At 44.3% G+C, this 19,468-nt stretch overlaps 1 protein-coding gene across 1 annotated transcript in view; it reads right to left on the reverse strand.

The window, feature by feature from the left end:
- Positions 1-2,232: 2,232 nt before the first annotated feature.
- The window catches only part of PIEZO2 (piezo type mechanosensitive ion channel component 2), a 350,107-nt gene continuing 332,871 nt past the window's right edge, over positions 2,233-19,468 (reverse strand). The window contains exons 44-52 of the mRNA XM_061169133.1: positions 14,737-14,895; positions 12,242-12,389; positions 10,844-11,032; positions 10,454-10,546; positions 9,084-9,256; positions 6,744-6,872; positions 5,469-5,548; positions 4,252-4,435; positions 2,233-2,986 (exon numbers count right to left, since the gene is read on the reverse strand). Of these exons, the coding sequence (XP_061025116.1) occupies positions 2,734-2,986; positions 4,252-4,435; positions 5,469-5,548; positions 6,744-6,872; positions 9,084-9,256; positions 10,454-10,546; positions 10,844-11,032; positions 12,242-12,389; positions 14,737-14,895 (1,408 nt within the window). The 3' untranslated portion in view covers positions 2,233-2,733. The remainder of the gene's footprint in view (positions 2,987-4,251; positions 4,436-5,468; positions 5,549-6,743; positions 6,873-9,083; positions 9,257-10,453; positions 10,547-10,843; positions 11,033-12,241; positions 12,390-14,736; positions 14,896-19,468) is intronic.

Genomic DNA, 19,468 nt, shown 5'->3' on the forward strand with positions numbered 1-19,468 from the left:
TGTTACAAATGAGGACCTGACATTGACACATCATTGTCACCCAAAGGCCATAGTTTATATTACAGTTCACTCTTGGTGTTGTACAGTCTATGGGTCTGGACAAATGTATTATATGACATGTATCCAACATTACAGTTTCATACAGAGTATTTTCACTGCCCTACAATCTCAGCTCTGCCTGTTCATCCTTTCCTTCTGCCTTAACCCCTGACAACCATTGATCTCTTACCGTCTCCACAGTTTTGCCTTTTCCAGAACGTCATATATTTGGAATCATACAGTATGTAGCCTTTTCAGACTGGCTTCTTTCACTGAGTAAAATGCATTTATGTTTCCCCCATGTCTTTTCATGTCCTGAGAGCTCATTTCTTTTTACTGCAGAATACTATTCCATTGTCTGGATTCTAACACAGTTTTATTTATTTATCCATTCACCTACCGAAGGACATCTTTGTTGCTTCCAAGATTTTGGCAATTATGCATAAAGCATCCAGATGCTGGGCCTCTGCTCAGGAGCTGGAAGGGTGGCCCCAGCTCGCTAGCACCCCCGGGGCTGGGTGAAGCCCCATGTCCCTCTGCCTGGTCCTCCCTCCTCGCTGGCCAGACCCCACCCCCCCAGGTCCTTGGGGACGGTCCCTCTCAGAGCTATCTCCAGAGAACATATTCTAAGGGGACATGTGTCCCTCATCTCTGGGCCGGGTCCGGCGCTCATTTGAGGCTGAGGATTAAGCCGGTTACAACTTGCTGATCCCTTCACGTTGTCAGATAATTGGGCTGAACAGGGTCGTGACAGGCTGGCCGGGGGTCCCAGCAGAGGCACCTCCTTCTCTGGGGAGTCCCACTCCAGCACAGGCCTCGGCAGGACTGGTCCTTCTGCATCTCTCTGTGTCGTTCTGTGCCCTCCCTCCTCCACACCTGAGGCTTTTTCTTGAACCATGGGACCTGTTTACCATCCTGGCATCCTTTACCTCTACGCCTGTTAGAAGGATTCCTATTCCTTTTCTTCCTAAATATGCTGTAATGTGCTCTCTCGAGGTCCCCTGCTGACATTTTTAAAAGAAAGAATTCACAACCAGGAACGTGCAGGAAGACGCTTCCTGCTGTCGGGAAATCAAGTGTGGGCTGAAGAGCTCCCTGAGTGCTCTGAGTTTATTGCTACGACGACAAGCATTTCTCTAAGCAGGGGGGAGGCACGCGGCTTTCACGGCTGAAGCACAGGTTCGCACTGATTCCCTAGAAGACACGGGTCATCAGTTGAACTCTCTGTTTTAAAAGATCCATATTCACTGTAATGGTTTCCTTCTGGGAAGTTAATTTCTCATCAGTTGTTTCCTGCTTTTATTACTCCCATAGAGCACCCACATGAGAAAACCCACAATGCAACCAACAATAAGTGGATTCTTAGTTGATTTTTTTAGCTCCCGGTACACAGTACAGAGAAGTCGCTTTTCCTAGTTCATGCAGTAAGGCAGAATGAAGAGTATTCTTAAAGTGACTTTGCAGGATGTGCTTTATTTTGTCAGTCCTGAACCCAAACTACAGAGGATCATTTTTTGGGGGACATAGTCTAGTCCATTCAATGATTCTTCTCAGAAACTGTCTTTTAATATGGAATGAAAACTACATTTCAATCATCAGCTTTTCATGCTACATTGTTATTTCATGAAGAGGTTGTATGACCCATAATAATAATTTAAGAAAAGGCCATTTGTGTATATCCCCAAGCTCAATATACATATTTCTTCCATAATTTTGAACTTAAAAAAACCCGTCTCAGATGTAAAAATGTGAATTGGAATATGTAAACTCGTTGATAGACCTGAAAAACAGGGAAAAAAAATGTCACATACTGGAAAAACCACTGCCGTGAATCATGGAAATGGGAGGAAGCATCGGGGATGGGGCAGAGGAGAGCTCAGACCTCAGTCAGTAAAGGTGACAACGTCCAAGGACCCCGCCTCCAGCTGGGCGTCGGTGTTTCATGGGGAGCAGTAACTCTCTGAACCAGAAAACCACCAGGTCGGAGTGAGTCACCACCTGGGCCTCAGCAACACCATGTCCACGTATTTGTTTTGCTGTTTTTTCCTGAGAGGTCACTGGTGTTTAATGGAAAGATTTCTCATTAGTCTTCAGTTAAGGTAAGGCAGTAAGTGTCACTAATGTTTTCTTTTTGCTTAGAATGAGGCTTATCCTTCCACTGGCATCGCCATGGGTCACCGGCCCCCTCCCTCTTTCCCCCCTGGACATATGTGTAGGAGTTTTCAGCCCCCGTTCTGTTGCGTATTCGGGGTGCAGGGCCCCCGTCCTCCTCACAGCAGCGTCCCCTTGGCCGCAGAGCCCCGTGCATTGCGTTGCATTGTAGCGTCTCTTCGGAGGGCACCGTCCCTCACAGGAGAAGGCCTTTCCTTCCTTCTCCTCCTCCTGTTCTGTTTCTCTGAGGGACGAGACCCATCAATAGTCTCCACATAGTCGATCAGACTGCAAGACACCGGGGACTAAAACATAAAGCGAGTAGTCCTGATTTCAGAGGAATGGAATTACAAAGGACTTTTCGAGAGTGCCTTTGCTCGGAGCTCTGAGGGCAAAAGGAAGCCCAGTCCTTCTGCACCAGTCAGAAGAGAGACCGTTTCCACCGAATTAGAAATGCTTAGCTCTTAGGAGAGTATTGTGCTTTTCTTTTTTTCTTTGGAAAATTCCAATGTGAACTTGGCTTGTGGTCTGTGGCCTGGGGCGTCAGTTTGTTTTCTCCCTGGTCCATTTGATCATGGTTTCTGGCGAACGGTACAGGAATATTAATTTGGCATAGAGGTCCTCCTCCAATTCCAGCTCCCCGGTCTCTCGAACTAAAAAAATATCTGTGCACAACTTCAAAATCCGATCCACATTCGGAAGCTCTTCAAACATGATGGAGTGAGAAATCCCACTGAAGAATTCACGGACAAACTTCCCAATCACCAGGACCACTGAAGCGTAGAGGCCCATGATACTGAAAAAAAAAATGAGGTAGAAATGTATTTGGCCGTTACATATGGTTAAGAGAACATGCCTAAAAGAAAAAGAAAATGAACATTTTCCCTCAAACGCCATAAAAGACGTGATAGACTTACCAAAGCTTAAGTTGTTTCCCTTTGGTGAAAACATTGACCTTTTTGCTGATTAAAAAGGTAATGCATGCTCTTTTTAAAAAAAAAAAAAATTACACATTACAGAACTGTAGGACTTGAAAAATGAAAGTCCTTTGAAATCTTACATTCTGGAAACAACCAATGTTAATAGTTTCGTGTATGAACTTCTGGTGGTTTTACTGCATATATTATATGAATAAGCTACATAACATATATGGTAGATAGAGGGGTGGGATAGGGAGGGTGGGAGGGAGACGCAAGAGGGAGGAGATATGGGGATATATGTATATGTATAGCTGATTCACTTTGTTATAAAGCAGAAACTAACACATCATTGTAAAGCAATTATACTCCAATAAAGATGTTTAAAAATATATATATATATATGATAGAAATGCAATTGTTATATACACTTTTCTGTACCCAGGACTTTGCCCTGCCTTTCTCAGAGATTCATGTTTATAATAAAATTCTGGATAGACAATGATTTCTTAAGAGCTCATTCTGGGAAGTAGAGAACTTTGTACTAGCATCTTGCAGGGGGTGTGCCTGTCTTAGGATTGAAGTGTCAGAACATGGAGAAATGGTAACATCAGGCATGTCCCAAACTGTGATTTCTAATTGACTCTCTATCTGTTCAGGTCAGAAGGCAATGTTAGCAGAAAAGAGAGAACTCTGCCTATTTCTAGTTTAAGCCCTGAATTGCACTAAACTGTGCTGTAACAGGAAGGAATAGTTAAGAAGCTGGAAATATGGCTTCTGGTCCTATGCTTGGTGGTGGGACTCACACAAGGCATTTTTGACTTCTTTGGGACTCTGGTTCCTCAGTTTTTAGAACGAAGGGCCCTGTGACAAACCATAATGGAAAGAATATATATATATATATATATGAGAATAACTGAGTCACTTTGCTGTACAGAAGAAATTAACACAACACTGTAAATCAACTAGACTTCAATAAAATTAAAAAATAAATAAAATAAAATGAAGGGCCAAGGATCTGTGAATTCTAATAATGCAGCTATAGAATTTGAGAACTCTAAGAAGATAAAAGACTTCCCATCCTCAACTTGGTGTGATACAGAAGTGGGATCTCGTAACTGTTAATGGTGAAATGGTTCCTTACCCGTAGCCGGCCAGGAACCCCAGGCTTGGGGGGCTGACCTTGTCATTGAAGACCACCAGCTCCAGGGCCTGCACATGCTGGTTGTAGATTCTATTCCCAGTCAAGTTGAGAACCCACCACTCACTGTTGGATTTAGTTGTATTGTCTCTGGACAAAATGATGGTGATGTTCATGAAATTATTTTCTGGAGAAGGAGAAACATGAAATCAAATTAGCAGGAGAGTTTATGGATTCAATGCACTTCAGCCATTCTTGGATGAACCAGGATGGCCTGCTTGGTACCCATGGCATCCGGTTCCAGGATGGGGACACACGGGCACATCGGCTCTGTGAGAGGAAAAGGAGGAGGGGGCATGGCGTGGGGGTCTCTCTCTTTCTCTAAGAGGCCAGTCCTGGTGCTACATGAGACAGCAGCAAAGTCACAGGGTGAATGGAGACCCATCACCAGAGCATCTTGGCTGACAATTCCAAACAACTAATTAGACATTTAAAAACCCCAGTAGCTGACTGTTGATGGAATTGATTGATTCTTTCATGTTACCACCGTTTACTGAGTGCCTTCCAGGAGGAAGGTGCTCCAGGAGGTGCTAAGGGGTCACCAAGTTGCACGCAGCCTGGTTCAATGGGAAAAGCCATGCACACAAGCGCTATTTATGGGCACGTGGCAACCCCCGGCACTGACAAGGTCTGTTAGCTGGGGGAGACCACTTCTGGGTGGTATGATCCCTGAGGGCTTCCCAGAGGAGGTGACTTCTGAGCTGAGTTTTGCTGGCTGAGAGCTTTAATAGATGGAGCCCTACTACTGGTATTCAGTCACCCTCGGGCTGAATCAAGTCCATTTCCTGCCATCTTTTTATTGTTCTTATCGTGGGGCCTTCAGAGTTAACGCTGTATTAGGCAGTTTTCTGCCAAAGATACGGTTGCTAATAGAAACAAGTAAACAGATTCTGATGAATCAGTTAACTGTCACTGAACGTGGATTTAAGTCAATCAAGTTCTATATCAATGAACAAAGGAAGATGAAGAACACGCCCCCAGGTGAGTAAATGATCCCTTCTTGCTGGTGGACACAGCCCAGAGCCTTATGCTTCTTGCAAACCATGTCACAGGGGGAAGAAAACTGGAAAGGAGCTTGATAAAGGCTGAAAGGCAAACTACAGACATTGAATAAAAGAAAGATTAAGAAACGTTCTGAAACAATTCCTTCTCATTCTTACCAGATAAAAGTTGCTTTATGGGTTTGGAGTTAGAGTCACTGGGTGCTTTCACGTAGTATGGGTAAATCCTTTCTATGGTCCTGGGCATTAGAGAAAAAAGGATAATTAAGTTTTACTTGTTTTACCCATGCAAAATTGTTTTTGTTGTTGTTGTTGTTGCTGCTATTTTTGACCTCATTTCAAACAAGTAACGGGGAGAGTCTTCCTATAACTACGCGATGTGCAGTCATCATAGTTTATGGGTTTCCATTAAAATCAGAAGTCTCCGAAGCCCAATAAATTCACCAGGTTCTAACCAGACACTCACGCCCACTCTGTACCCAAGCTGGTTAATGGCTTAAAAACTGCTGCAGAGATTTTCCCACATCTGTGACTTTTCTGAAGCAAGGGGCTGTCTTTCTTGCTAGGATCCTACCACTCTTCCAATTTTAATTTTTGGGATTTCAAAACTCTCTCTAGTGAAGTGGGCTGCCCGAGCTGATCCAGAGGCGGGAGTGAGGGGAGAGCAGAGGACTGGCATCCTAGCCCTTAGCCCACCCTGTGCACAGGCCACTCCATCTTCCCAGGGCTGTTTTCTCATCCGGGAAGTGATGGGGGAGGATCCGACGGTTCTCAGGGGCCCTTAGTGTTTAGTGATTGATAAGGGGTACTTCAGGGACCATGTCTGATGGCTGCATCGTGGCAGTCCTCACATGCAGCACTTTGACCTGGGGCTGGGGCAGACAGGGGACAGAGCTGGGCTGCGGCTGGTGGGCATCTGGAATACTTCACTTAGCAGTTCTGGACCAATGGCAGTGTTTTTCTCCTGCTGGTTCTCATATGAGAATCTAAACACCACAGCTCAGATGTTTGGAGTGGAGTATTGTGTGGCAGGATAATATATTAAGATACAGTTTTTTCCCTCAAATTTCCACCCACCCCCTTGCCTTCTTCTCACGCCCATTTGTTAGCCAGGCATTTGGTGCCCCAGGGGCAGGGGTAATAGTAGAAAAGGGTCTCCCAGGGCCTTTCCCTGGCTTTTGGTGATTACGGTCAGATGAGAGCAAGGTTTGCTCCCCAGAGAAGAGGTCAGTCCTCCCCGGACGAGCTGGGCAGAGGGGGCGGGAGGAGAGCAGATGTGCTTTGATCCAGCCCATCGAGGACTCTATGTACAGGCTCACTTGAGTTACCAAAGAGGGAAGAAATGGCGTTTCTTGCACACACGTATTTGTAGAGGAGATTTGGACCAGATACACACACCTTCTAACACTGTATTAAAAATGACAATCAACTTACACTGGCGTTTTGGAACTTTCCGTGTTGTTGCCAGCTATCATTTTAGCAATGTGCTCTCGTGTCATATTTTTAAGAGGAAAAGAAAGCTTATCTGTTGCTATTTCTGCTTTTGCACCCAGACTCATGTTTCTGTGAAGAAGAAAAGAAGAGCTCAACATCAGTGGTTATTCAGAAGTCTGCAGGAGAGGTTAAAAACTCACTGAACTTAATCTCACCAAGTTTCACTGGGTCCACAATTGTCAACCTCAACCTGTCCTCCTCACCTTTACAGCCAGCATCTTAGACATCCAGGGAGGCCTCAGACACCTTTAACACAGATACAGGTGAGGAGGAAGAGTGTGGGGACACAAGAGAAATCCCTGATGATCTAACAGGGACTCTGAAACACTTTATGTTAACCCAGCGACATTAGTCTTCCTGGGGACTCAGAGAATGTATGTTTTAAAAAAATGCTCACCATGAGACATCACCTCACACCTGTCAGAATGGCCATGATGCCCATCACTAAAAAGACAAGAGTTGGCAAGTGTTGGTGAGGAGGTGGAGAAAAGGGGACCCTTGTGCACTGTTGGTGGGAATGTAAGTTGCTGCAGCCACTATGGAGAACAGTTTGGAGGTTCCTCAAAAAATTAAAAATAGAGCTACCATGTAACTGAGCAATCCCACTTCTGGGTATTTTTCCAAAGCAAATGAAAACACTAACTTGAAAAGATATCGCACCCCCATGTTCACTGCAGCATTATTTACAATAGCCAAGATACAGAAGCAACCTAAGTGTCCACTGACAGATAAATGAAGAAAGAAGATGTCATACACACACACACACACACACACACACAGGAATATTATTCAGCCATAAAAAAGAATGAAATCTTGCTATTTGTGATAACCTGGATGAAACTTGATGGCATTAGGCTAAGTGAAATAAGTCAGAAATACTGTATAATTTCATTTATATGTGGAATCTAAAAATAAAAACACAAAACCTGAACTCATAGATACAGAGAATGAATTGGTGGTTCCCAGAGGTGGGGGGATGGGGTGGTGGTGAATGAAATGGGTGAAGGGGGTCAAAGGGCACAAACTTCCAGTTATAACATGAGTAAGTCCTGGGGATGTAATGTACAGCATGGTGACTGTAGTTAATCATACTGTATTGTATATTTGAAAGTTGCTAAAAGAGTAGATCTTAAAAGTTCTCCTCACAGCGAAAAAATTTTTGGTAACTGTGTGGTGATGGATGTTAACTAGACTTCTTGTGATGATCATTTTGAAATGTATACAAATATCAAATCATTATGTTGCACCCCTGTAACTAAAATAATGCTACATGTCAATTATATCTCAATCAAAAGCAAAATGTTCAATCAGAAATTGATTTTTAATTTCTTTTGGTGGCTCTTCAAAGGAAGGGCTAGGAAGTGCATTTTTGCCAGTACAGAATTCCACGTGAGGAGTTTGGGACATTTAAAAGGAGAAAATAAGATTAAAGAAGGAGTTCTTTAAATTCTGAGCAGCCTCCTTCAAACTACTTCTTACTATTTCCTTGTGAAGTCAGATCCTAGAAGGCTTTCTTCCTTACCTATCATGATTCTTTCTTAATTCCAACCAAGAAGCTGGTATTGTGGACCCAACAAACCTATCACGTGACTGCCCAGAGTCCTGAGTCACAGCCTGTCATGAAGGAAACTGAGCTAATCAGCCCGGGTATTAACGTCCAGGTCCCCCAACAGCTCCCCGGACATGTCGGGCTTTCGGATGCAAGAACGTTTTGCGAGACGTGCCGCGTGGTGGCTGCAGGCTGGCCAGAGGCTCAGGTGGGGTGGGAAGGAATCTCCCTGCTCTCCCGTCCTGGGACTGCCCAGAGGCTCTCCCAGCTCAGGCTCGGAGAAAAGAGCTGCTGGGGCTCCCCAAATGCTGGAGGCCGGCAAGGGAGAATCAGGGTTCCCAGTGCTGCAAGTCCTTTGTGATTAAGACCAGACCCCAAGCTCAGGGAAATCTTACACTTCACCTGACTCAGTTTCATGTTATGAGTCATCACCCTCTTTCTATTCTCTCCACCTTTCTCTCTTGGTCACAGATCTCATTGCCAGCCTCTTTAAAGCTGAAGTTAGTAGAAAGAAGGAAAACTAAGAAGTTCTTCGTTTTGTCAATGATTCCCAGGCAAATCATAATTTAATAAACAAAAATGTTAGCTGTAGCATCGAATGAATGTTCCCAGGAAGTACTGTGAACCAAGATCCGAATTAATCTGAGGTGTGTATCCTTCCACACCCCCCAACCCCCGCCCCGAGTTCAGGTTGGGGAAGGGGGAATTATGCATGGAAATACAGTAACTACCTCTGCACACTCCATGAAAAAACAACAGAGAAGCTACTATTGGGATCCATGAGCTCGTGTATCATTTTCTGCTTACTGGGAGGGCTGATGGTCCACAAAGAATTTGAGTTTCCTTCCAGTTCTGCTACTGTTATGTCTTCTTTTTCATAATTTTCCAGAAATTGCATAGCACCCTGTGTGCACACAAATACACTTGCATAAATAGATCACATACTTGAGGATGTGTAAGAAAGTAACTACTCTTCCCTTTAACTGACCGTATCCAGGGGGAATCTCTTCCTCTGAAAGGCACCTCCCTACAATGGGCTGCCTGGTGTGTTCTGACTCTAACAACTCCAGTCACATCACCAAACCCCAGTGGTGATGCTGCCACACCCACGGCCATGGAATCATTCCAATCAATCAGTAAAGAAAAATCAGATGATTTAGTGTCATTTCTTCCTTCCCACTGAAGAAAGACATTTATCAACTATTGGGGAACGTCCGTCTCATGAGAGAGTCAAATTTAATCCACCCAGGACATCCGGGCCCTTCCTCACAGCTGTGTACTCCTCAAGATTACTTTTGACAGTGTGCACTTACAGGCCGATCATTTTGCAAAAGAGAACAGCATCTGTTTGCCTAATCACTTTATTTAAATAAAAAGCATCATCTGTAAAGCCAATTTCAATTATGAAGAATCATGCTACCATCTTATTAAAAGCACAGAATGTAGAGAAAAGGATGGTGTCCGCCACAGCTGTGTCACCAGAACATCATACCTGTTTTATAGAGTAGAGGATGCATATCTTAATTTTTAAAATCATTTAAAAAATAATAGTATCTTTTTAAAGTTATGTTTCATTTTGAGAAACTTTCATGCCATGAAATCATCTTTGTAATGATTATCTTATTACAAAGGAAGTTGCTTGAAAAATCTGCTGTAATTGATTCACTCATTCCCTACTTGTTGAATCCCAGATTGCCTCTAGCTCTTACTAATGTGGAGTATGCCATCACAAACAGGCACCTGCTTGGAACTTTTCCATATTTTGAATGATTTCCTTAGGATAGATTCCCTACCAGTTAAAGGGATCAATATCTACCACAATTTTAAAAATTTAAAAAGGATCAACACCTGTTGTGCTTATCATGAAAATACTCCGAATTAGAATTATGTTTATTATCACTTATGTCTGATAATATAGACATAACATCTTAGATGATCAAAGCGGCCAGTGGCCAGGAACCTGCTGTGTGTAACTAATAACCCCCAGAAAGTCCTGCCCACCGGCTCAGGCCACGGCAAAGTGGTGAATAAATCAGGTGACAACAGTCAGCTGGTCGATATGATAGGTGTTCATCGAGACCGACTCCATGCGTTTACTTACAGTGTCCTTAGAAAAAGCTTTAATAAATTTATTAAACTTTGGCTGGTCCATAACTTTCAGCTGGCTTTGCTGGGCACTCATTGTGAAAATAGGCTGGAAAACAAAAGACACACAGGATGGTTTATATTCCAAAGCACTTCTCTGCATCCTGGGTTCCAAGCAAAATATGAGGTCGTGTATCGCCCACAACCAGAACAGAACTCTGCCTTCACTGTCTTCTGCACCTTAGCTCACATATCACATATTTGCAGAACAGTCAAAATTCAGACAGGAAATATGTCCGCAAAACCTAAGTAAGTCCTCTGGGTGGTGATCAGGGAAAAGCACGGTTGGGCAAGGCACTGGCAGGGGCCGGGGGAGGGGGGAGACCCCGGAGGGAGGCGCGGTTACCTGGTACCCGCCCAGGGTAATTGTGACCGAGACGTCCAGGGGCTGGTTGATGACCCCGGCGACAGATTTGACCAGAGACATGAAGAGCAGAGGGAACCAGACAATGCAGATGAGCAGGACGATGATCATCCCCCCCATCCCGTACTTGACCACCTTCTTCTTCTTCTGCCCCCGGGGCTGCGGGTACCTCTGCAACAGAAGGGCCACGCGCTCAGGCAGGGTCCCCGGGGAGAAGCGGGTGGGGGAAGGGCGGGCACTCTAACCGTGGGGTCCGCCCTGGATTGGGTCCTGAATCTGCTCTGAATCTACCCTGTCCCAACCCGGGAACAAGGGAGGCAGTGACGCAGGGCTGCGAGGAGCCCACGACACAGGCCCACGGGGATAACACAGGGTCCATCACGGCCTGAGCGACTTTCTCCTTAACAGGGCTGTGTGGGTTTGCTGGGGGCTGACCTATGGACCAAGGGACCAAAGCCTCTGCTGAATGAACCTCTGGTTTTAAGGGATCAGGCGAGATAAGGACATTTTAAATTCCTGAATATTCAAAACCTGTGCCTTTCAATGGGTTCCTCCCCAGCATGGTGGGCGGAAAACATTTTAACTTCGTTCATGACACACGTTGTCAGGACCACGCTGTCCAAGCTGGAATCACCTCTGTTTGCTGCATCAAGGGCTCCCCAGCCCCAAGCTCAGGCTGCGGGCCGTGGAGGGCCCAGCTTTGCCACGTGCCGTGGAAACCGCTCGGTCTACAGGCCTGTTCATTGCTTAGCTGCTGCTTCTCCAGGACCTGTTTCCCTTCAGGGCTACTCAGGAGGCTGGACTACATCCCTTAAATAACAGTAATTCTATCCATATGTCAACCTTAATATCCAACCTAGCAGAATATGCAAATATTTGCACTTCAATTTCCTTTGCACAGGATGTTACATTGTCTGTCCCTCATCAAAGAGTGAATCAGAGGGTGAGCCTGAGTCCCAGCCACCTGACCCCACTTTTCTGCAGCACATCTCATTCCCTCCTGCTCTCAAATGAGCCACTTCAGAATTATTGGGTTGTACAGCAATATACCTTCTTCTTAAAATAACCACAATATACAGCTGCCAGAAGAAGAGCAAATCTGGATGCTATTCTCACTAAGGCAACAGCAGCAATATACCTTCTTCTTAAAATAACCACAATATACAGCTGCCAGAAGAAGAACAAATCTGGATGCTATTCTCACTAAGGCAACAGCAGGTCCAAGATTCCTAACTCGCATGGGGTGAAATCAATGGGGCATTTATAGGTCCTAGTAGTTTCTGCTTCATTTATTTGGCTGGAAAACTTGCAGAAGTTCCTATTAATAACAGCCTGTATCTAAGAGAAACAAATAGGGCTAAGGCATCATTACTGGCTTACTTTTTCCGACTCCCGCCAACACTTGAGGATGAATATGTGAGCGTAGATGTCCTCCACACAGATCCAGCTGGACAGGCTCAGGGTCGTGTCTGTCCACACCCAGTCCATCACGGCCCTCAGCTCCGTCAGAAAAGGGACGAGGCGGAACCTGGCAGGAACCACATCTTGTTACAGGGACAGTTGTGGGGTGGGCCCCCATCACCTGGCCAACCCCAAGGGCTCATGGAGGTCCTGATTGTTTCAGCCCTTACAACTTAGAAAAAATGCTCAAGGTGACCATTATGGTCAAATCCAACTTGGAATACAACGGCTTTTCATTGTAAGTCCAATAAAAGATTTTTGTTTTTTGACAAAAATACCTTTTTGAAAAAGGTATTTTTCATTTTTAAAATTAATTTTTTTTCTTTTGCTGATGGTCTTAGCAAACTGGAATTCCCTTTTCAAATAAGTTTGAAGGGTCTTCAGTTTCTTTCATTAAAGTCATGGTTTTCATTGTACAAATCTTTCACTTGGCTACATTTATCTTTGGCTAAATTTAACATACAACTGATTTCTATATGTTGATTTTATATCCTGCAACTTCACTGAATGAAAATGTTGATTAGTTCCAACAGGTTTGAGTGAGTCTTTAGGATTTTCTCTATATAAAGATCATATGGGGGGAGGGATAAATTAGGAGGTTGGAATTAACATCTACACAGTACTATATATAAAATAGATAGCCAACAAGGACCTACTGTATAGCACAGGGAACTATACTCAGTATTTTGTAATAACCTATAAGGTTATGTGTGTGTGTGTGTGTGTGTGTGTGTGTGTGTACCGGAATCACTTTGCTGTGCAGCAGAAAGTAACACGACATTGTAAATCAATGATACTTCAGTTAAAAAAAATTTTTTTAAAAGGTCATATCATCTGCAAACACAATTTTACTTTTTTATTTTTATTTATGTTTTCAAGTTGCTGGTTTTGTTTTTTTTCTTCTTTTTTTGGTGCCTTTCTTTCACTCAACATTTTCTATTTTTTTATTTTTTAAATTTTATTTTATATTGGAGTATAGCTGATTAACAGTGTTGTGTTAGTTTCAGGTGTACAGCAAAGTGATTCAGTTATACATATACATGTATATATTCTTTTTCAAATTCTTTTCCCATTTAGGTTGTTAAAGAATATTGAGCAGAGTTCCCTGTGCTATACAGTAGGTTCTTGTTGGTTATCCATTTTAAATATAGCAGTGTGTACATTTCAATCCCAAACTCCCTAACTATCCCTTCCCCACTGGTAACCATAAGTTCATTCTTTAAGTCTGTGAGTCTGTTTCTGTTTTGTAAATAAGTTCATTTTAAACATTTGCTTCTGCTATGAGAATCTGCTGGTCATAGGATTATTGAATTACGGGGGCTTTGCTTTCGAATGAGCTAGGGAAGGTTATACTCTTGGTCGGGGAAAGATGAGGACAGGTGAGAAAAGTCATCAGGCGCGGCCACGTCATCGGGGGCACAGCAGGGCCCACGGCTGGGGGACCTACTAGGTGACTGAGGCTATCGAGACCCTGGCTCAGTCCCTTGTATTTCAGCTGGAAGTGGGATGGCCTGGGCTCCTCTGGGGTCTGGGTTTGGTCCTTGTTTCTTGACCGACACAGAGCTCCTTCCAGGCTGGGGCTCATCCCAGACCCTCCCAGCAGCTTGGGTTGCCACCCGGATTTCTCCCCTGAGCTCCTCAGCTTTGAGGGGGCGCACTATTCCACCCCCTTGAAGACGTGTCAGGCCCCCTCCCCACACGGGGCAGCACGCAGTGAAACTCTGACATGCGTGGTGGTTCTCAACATCCAGGCACACTCAACGCTCCTCCGTGACTGAGTCCCCGGTCCCCACGCCTGGTGCTCCAGGGGCCAGCAGTGCCCCAGCAGCCTGACCCTTCACTCTGTGGTATAATCTCCATGGGAACCGGGAGGGGATGCTCACACCGAAACCCTCACACGGAAGAACCAACATGTCCGTGTGAGTGGTGATAACTTCCTACCAGGAACAGGCAAGTCGCGTGGCATTCAGGTTGACATTAGGTGACATTAGTGGAATCAGTGCCCCTCCCATGGATGGCTTGTTGCACAAGCAAAATTCCAGAGGCATTTTGGAACACTCCAGATTCCAAATATTCTGTTGCATTGTGCCCAGAATATATTAATACTTAGGATCATGGACCCCAATTTTTCATCCTGAAGTATTATCAGTGTAATTATACACGATATAGAAATAGAAAACGAACCCACGCGGCTGACTTTAGAGCAGCATCCTGGCCAGGTGGGTGGAACCACACACAAAACAGTGTTTCAAGGGCCACACATGCTCTCCTGTCAAACACTGTAGGAGCCCTGCAGGGACCCACATGCTGAGGTCACCAGCTTCTTCTCCACTCCTTCCCAGGGAGGGGACACAATGCCGTCCCGCGGCCAGCCCCACTCTGTGAGTGGCTGTGACAGCACAGAGCGTCCTCACCCTTGAAACAAGAAGAGATTGACGTAGTTGTAGCTCTTGGTGAGGAAGTTTCCGAGGACCCGCGTCGGGTAGCCGCAGCGGATCTGGTAGGCAGACAACCCGAAATACACGCATTTCACGAAGTACCAAAGCTGGGCGACCAGGTTCTGGCTGAATTTCCTGAGATGTGAAAACACAGAAAAGTGGAGGGATGGAATACTCTTCTGGAACAAAAGGACACCAGTTTAGCGTGAAAAAAAAAAAAGCCTAATTGCCCATCTGGCACTTAAAGACAATTCAGTAAATTCTCTCCACATAGTGGATCTCTTCAAAAGGCAAGAGGTGGGGTCAGAAAAATCTAATGATTAAAAAAAATTGCTATGAATGTGCCCCCAATTTATTAGAGCATTATTCAGTTGTTTCAGCCATCATTAAAATAAATTACTGTTAAGTGAATTTACTGATAAACATTTTCTCAGGACTTGGATGGTGCTGTTATCATGGTCCAAATTAAAGCTCAACAAAGAAAAAACCAAAATGTGTTTTTTTACTTGACAGGACACGTGATTTGGAAGATGTAGGAGAAAGAATTCTGAGAAATGAACCCCCATTTTTTTTTTTTGCTATACACACATAAGACAGGTCAGGGATTAATACATTTTTGACACCTGGATTTTGCTTCCCGTTCTGTTTGCCATGGAGTTTGTTCCTCAAGCCATCATTTTTCTAAACATCAATGTCTTTATATGAAAAGTTTCCCTTGCTCTAAAAATCCATGACTCTCTGATCTACTAACTTGCCTTTTTCTAATGACATTCTCAGAGCTAGAGATGGTAGTCCCTTCTCCTGGTGGACAGTTAATGAAGAGACCCGTAGTGTTGAACAGTTCATGAATGCTAGCGTAAGTCTGAGCAAAAACTTAGTGGAACTAAATTTCACACTAGAACAAAAATTAGAACACATTTTCAAAGAATGATGACCTATAGGATCATTTTTAACTTTGGATAAATGTGGCATTCTGTGAGTCTTAAACATGATTAGTACAAATTTTTAAAAATTAATCAGACTTTCAACTCAGTAAGACTTGAGTATAATCTTCCCTGTGTTTAAAATTAAGAGCGATACTTTAAGTTTTTAGACAAAGCAGTGTATTACTCTTTATGTTGTATCCTGGATTTGTCTTATTAATTTTCAATTTTGTTATCAGAAGAAAACATGTACTATTTTTTCATTGAAAACAGCTATCCTTTAGTTGACAAGATCTAAGAACAAGCCAGGAGCATGTGGGCCTATGTGTCTGGGGGCCTAGAGGCCTCCACGTGGATGTCGGCAGCTAAAGATCTCAGAAATGTTGCTTATGAGTGTCTCTGCTGTGGAGAAACCTAGCCTCGGTATTTCAGGACCTAATGAATTACTTTAACTGCATTTGACCATGGTGGGCGCTTGACAAGTTACCAGTAAGATATCAGATACTTTACGGGGAGCCCCCATCAACTATCCAGTTCCTCATCTTTCTAGGAACTGTCCATATTGGTAGAACTTTAGGAAATAACATTTTTTTTCTCTCTCCAGGAAAATGCCCTTTGATTTTACAGATACTTGATATAAAAGCTACATGGGAAAGAATTCTTCTATATTTATCAAAATTATAATCAAAGACTTAAAACTGTGTTGCCTTCTATTCTTTATAAAAGGTCCAACCCCTGTTTTACCTGCTAAAAAAAATTCCCTTTCTATGATGTTAAAGTGGGTCAACTTGGAATAAGTACTAGTTACCCTACAGATCCTGAAGCAATCACGTTAACCGTAATTAGGGACACTGAGGTTGTCCTGTACTGGGAAGCGTTTGTCTGTGGCGTCTCTACATGGCTTATTCCCGGAGGCTGGAGTCACGCCCTCGCCGTCTCCCTCGGCACCTACCGTGCAGAGCTGAGTAGACCGTAGGGAACCCCTGGATATTTGTGGGCTAAATGATGTGATGCACACAGAAAAAGCCATTTATCAGATAAATTATTCAAGATATCCGAGCTTCCTTGTCCTCAATGTTATGACCAGTAGCCCGAATTTTCTTCTGTAAAGCTTAAAAGACTCCTAATCTATTTCTCCCCTTATGCTTTCCTTGTTTGGAAAGGATTTAGACAATATGACTATTAATCAATGGTTTCTCTTTAAACAATGAATGAAATTTTCAGTAACAATATTTGAAGGAGGAAAAATGAATTTTGGAGGTTAAAGAGTAGCAGCACAGTTTGAAATGTCAAGAAATTATGTTGTCACTGACATGCCGGCAGTGATGCCAGAGGCTCACCAATCCTAATACATCTTGAATTAAAGACCAAAACCAAAGACAGGATAGTCTGTTGCACTAGGGATGGCCGTTAGGTGAGACCCAAAGGTGAGATCCCAGGAGAGGAAAGGACCTGTGTGGCCATAGTTTGGTGACTCTCACCAAATGTCGGGAGCCTGGGAGCCCAGTGTGTGAAAGGCCGACGGGTCCTTGCTTTATTCACGTGGGTGTCACAGCCCTTTTCTCCTGCTCTGCTGCCCTGGACCTAAGAGGTCCTCGATAAACGTGAAATTGAATTGAATATGCACGATTTGTAAGACACCCCGGAGAAGCTCTCATTCATTCGGTCCTTAACAGCAGATGTTTCAGCCATGTTTGGTTGGCAGGCGTTGTCGCTATGCTGTTGACCTCCTCAAAAGCCTGGCAGGACAGCGTGGTCGTCAGAAGAATGCCCCCAGCCCCCACCCAAAGATGTGCACGTCCTAGTCCCCAGAACCTGGGAACGTGTGACCTCCCATGGCAAAGAGGACTTGACAGACGTGCTAAGGTTGGGGACCTGGAGAGGGGGGAGCATCCGGGGCTGTCCAGGTGGCCTCACAGTCAGTGAGTCCTTAGCGGGAGAGAGCCTTGCTCAGCCACGGGTAGAGGGAGATGCGGCAGGGGAACAGATGCTGGGTTTGAAGATGGAGGAGGAGGCCACAGGTGCAGAGCATGGGCATCTCTAGAAGCTGGAAGAGGGCGGGAGGTGGATTCTCCCCTGGAGCCTCCAGAAAGAACCACAGCCCTGCCCACACACATGAATCAGTCCAGTGAGACCTGGGTCTGCCCCCTGACCTGCAGAACTGCAAGGTGACACACCTGCATTGCTTTAAACTCTAACTTTGTAGTGGTTTGTTACGGCAGCAACAGGACACCAATACAAGCAGGAATAACCAAACCATTTGCCGATTTGACCTAAAAGGACTAAAATGCTAAAAGGACTCTCAGTGGCTTCACCGTTGCAGTATTTCTGGAAGCTCTGGTCTCTGCTGGACCCCCTGTCAGGACATGGCAAAGATCTAGGCTCTAGGGCTCTGGAACTCTCTCTTGGGACTGGCTGGAATAATCAAATCCTCTTCACACTGCAGAGTGAAATAGTAGGTTGTGTTACCTAAAATAAAAATCTTCTTGGAAGCAAGTACGGGATGCTTCCCATGGGGGCAGGAGTGCGATATACAGTAGATGCAGTATACAGTAGGTATAGTATACAGTAGGTGCAGTGTATGGTAGGTGTAGTATATGGTAGGTGCAGTATACAGTAGGTGCAGTATACAGTAGGTGCAGTATATGGTAGGTATAGTATACAGTAGGTGCAGTGTATGGTAGGTATAGTATATGGTAGGTGCAGTATACAGTAGGTGCAGTATACGGTAGGTATAGTATACAGCAGGTGTAGTGTACACTAGGTGTAGTATATGGTAGGTGCATTATACAGTGGGTGTAGTATACAGTAGGTGTAGCACATACATGGTAGGTGCTGTATACAGTACATGTAGTATATAGTAGGTGCAGTATACAGTAGGTGCAGTATACATTAGGTGCAGTATATGGTAGGTATAGTATACAGTGGGTGCAGTGTATGGTAGGTATAGTATATGGTAGGTGCAGTATACGGTAGGTATAGTATACAGCAGGTGTAGTGTACACTAGGTGTAGTATATAGTAGGTGCATTATACAGTGGGTGTAGTATACAGTAGGTGTAGCATATACATGGTAGGTGTTGTATACAGTACATGTAGTACATAGTAGGTGCAGTATACAGTAGGTGTAGTGTACAGTAGGCATAGTACATGGTAGGTGCAGTATACAGCAGGTGCAGTATACATTAGGTGCAGTATACAGTGGGTGCAGTATACGGTAGGTGTAGCACACAGTAGGGGCAAGAGCCCTGGGATTGGGGGTTGGCCCCTCCAGTAATTGGCTAAGTGACTCTGGGGAGGTCACACTTCCATATGGGCTCACCTGTCTTCATCTGGAAAATTAGACAGTAGGTCTAGAAAGATTTTTAAGGTCTTTTCTTCTCTGAAATTAAGAATTTCAATGAGAGCTGCTGGAGAATGCCTCCTTGATGCTTTTAAATATCAGACAAATTACCAAAATTCACCATCCAGCTATCCTGGGTGTTAAATTTGGCTTATTTCTCTGCTTTGAGAGACAGCTATAATTAAATATTTACAGAGAAAATTGTACTTATTCTATCTTAAAGACTAACAAATAAGATTCACAGGGACTTCCCTGGTGGCGCAGTGGTTAAGAATCAGCCTGCCAATGCTGGGGACACGGGTTCTAGCCCTGGTCTGGGAAGATCCCACAAGCCACGGAGCAACTAAGCCCGTGTGCCACAACTATGGAGCCCACATGCCACAACTACTGAAGCCCACGCACCTAGAGCCCGTGCTCCGCAACAAAAGAAGCCACTGCAATGA

This window comes from Eubalaena glacialis, chromosome 15 (genome assembly GCF_028564815.1).
Source record: "Eubalaena glacialis isolate mEubGla1 chromosome 15, mEubGla1.1.hap2.+ XY, whole genome shotgun sequence".
In the NCBI taxonomy this organism is placed as follows: domain Eukaryota; kingdom Metazoa; phylum Chordata; class Mammalia; order Artiodactyla; family Balaenidae; genus Eubalaena; species Eubalaena glacialis.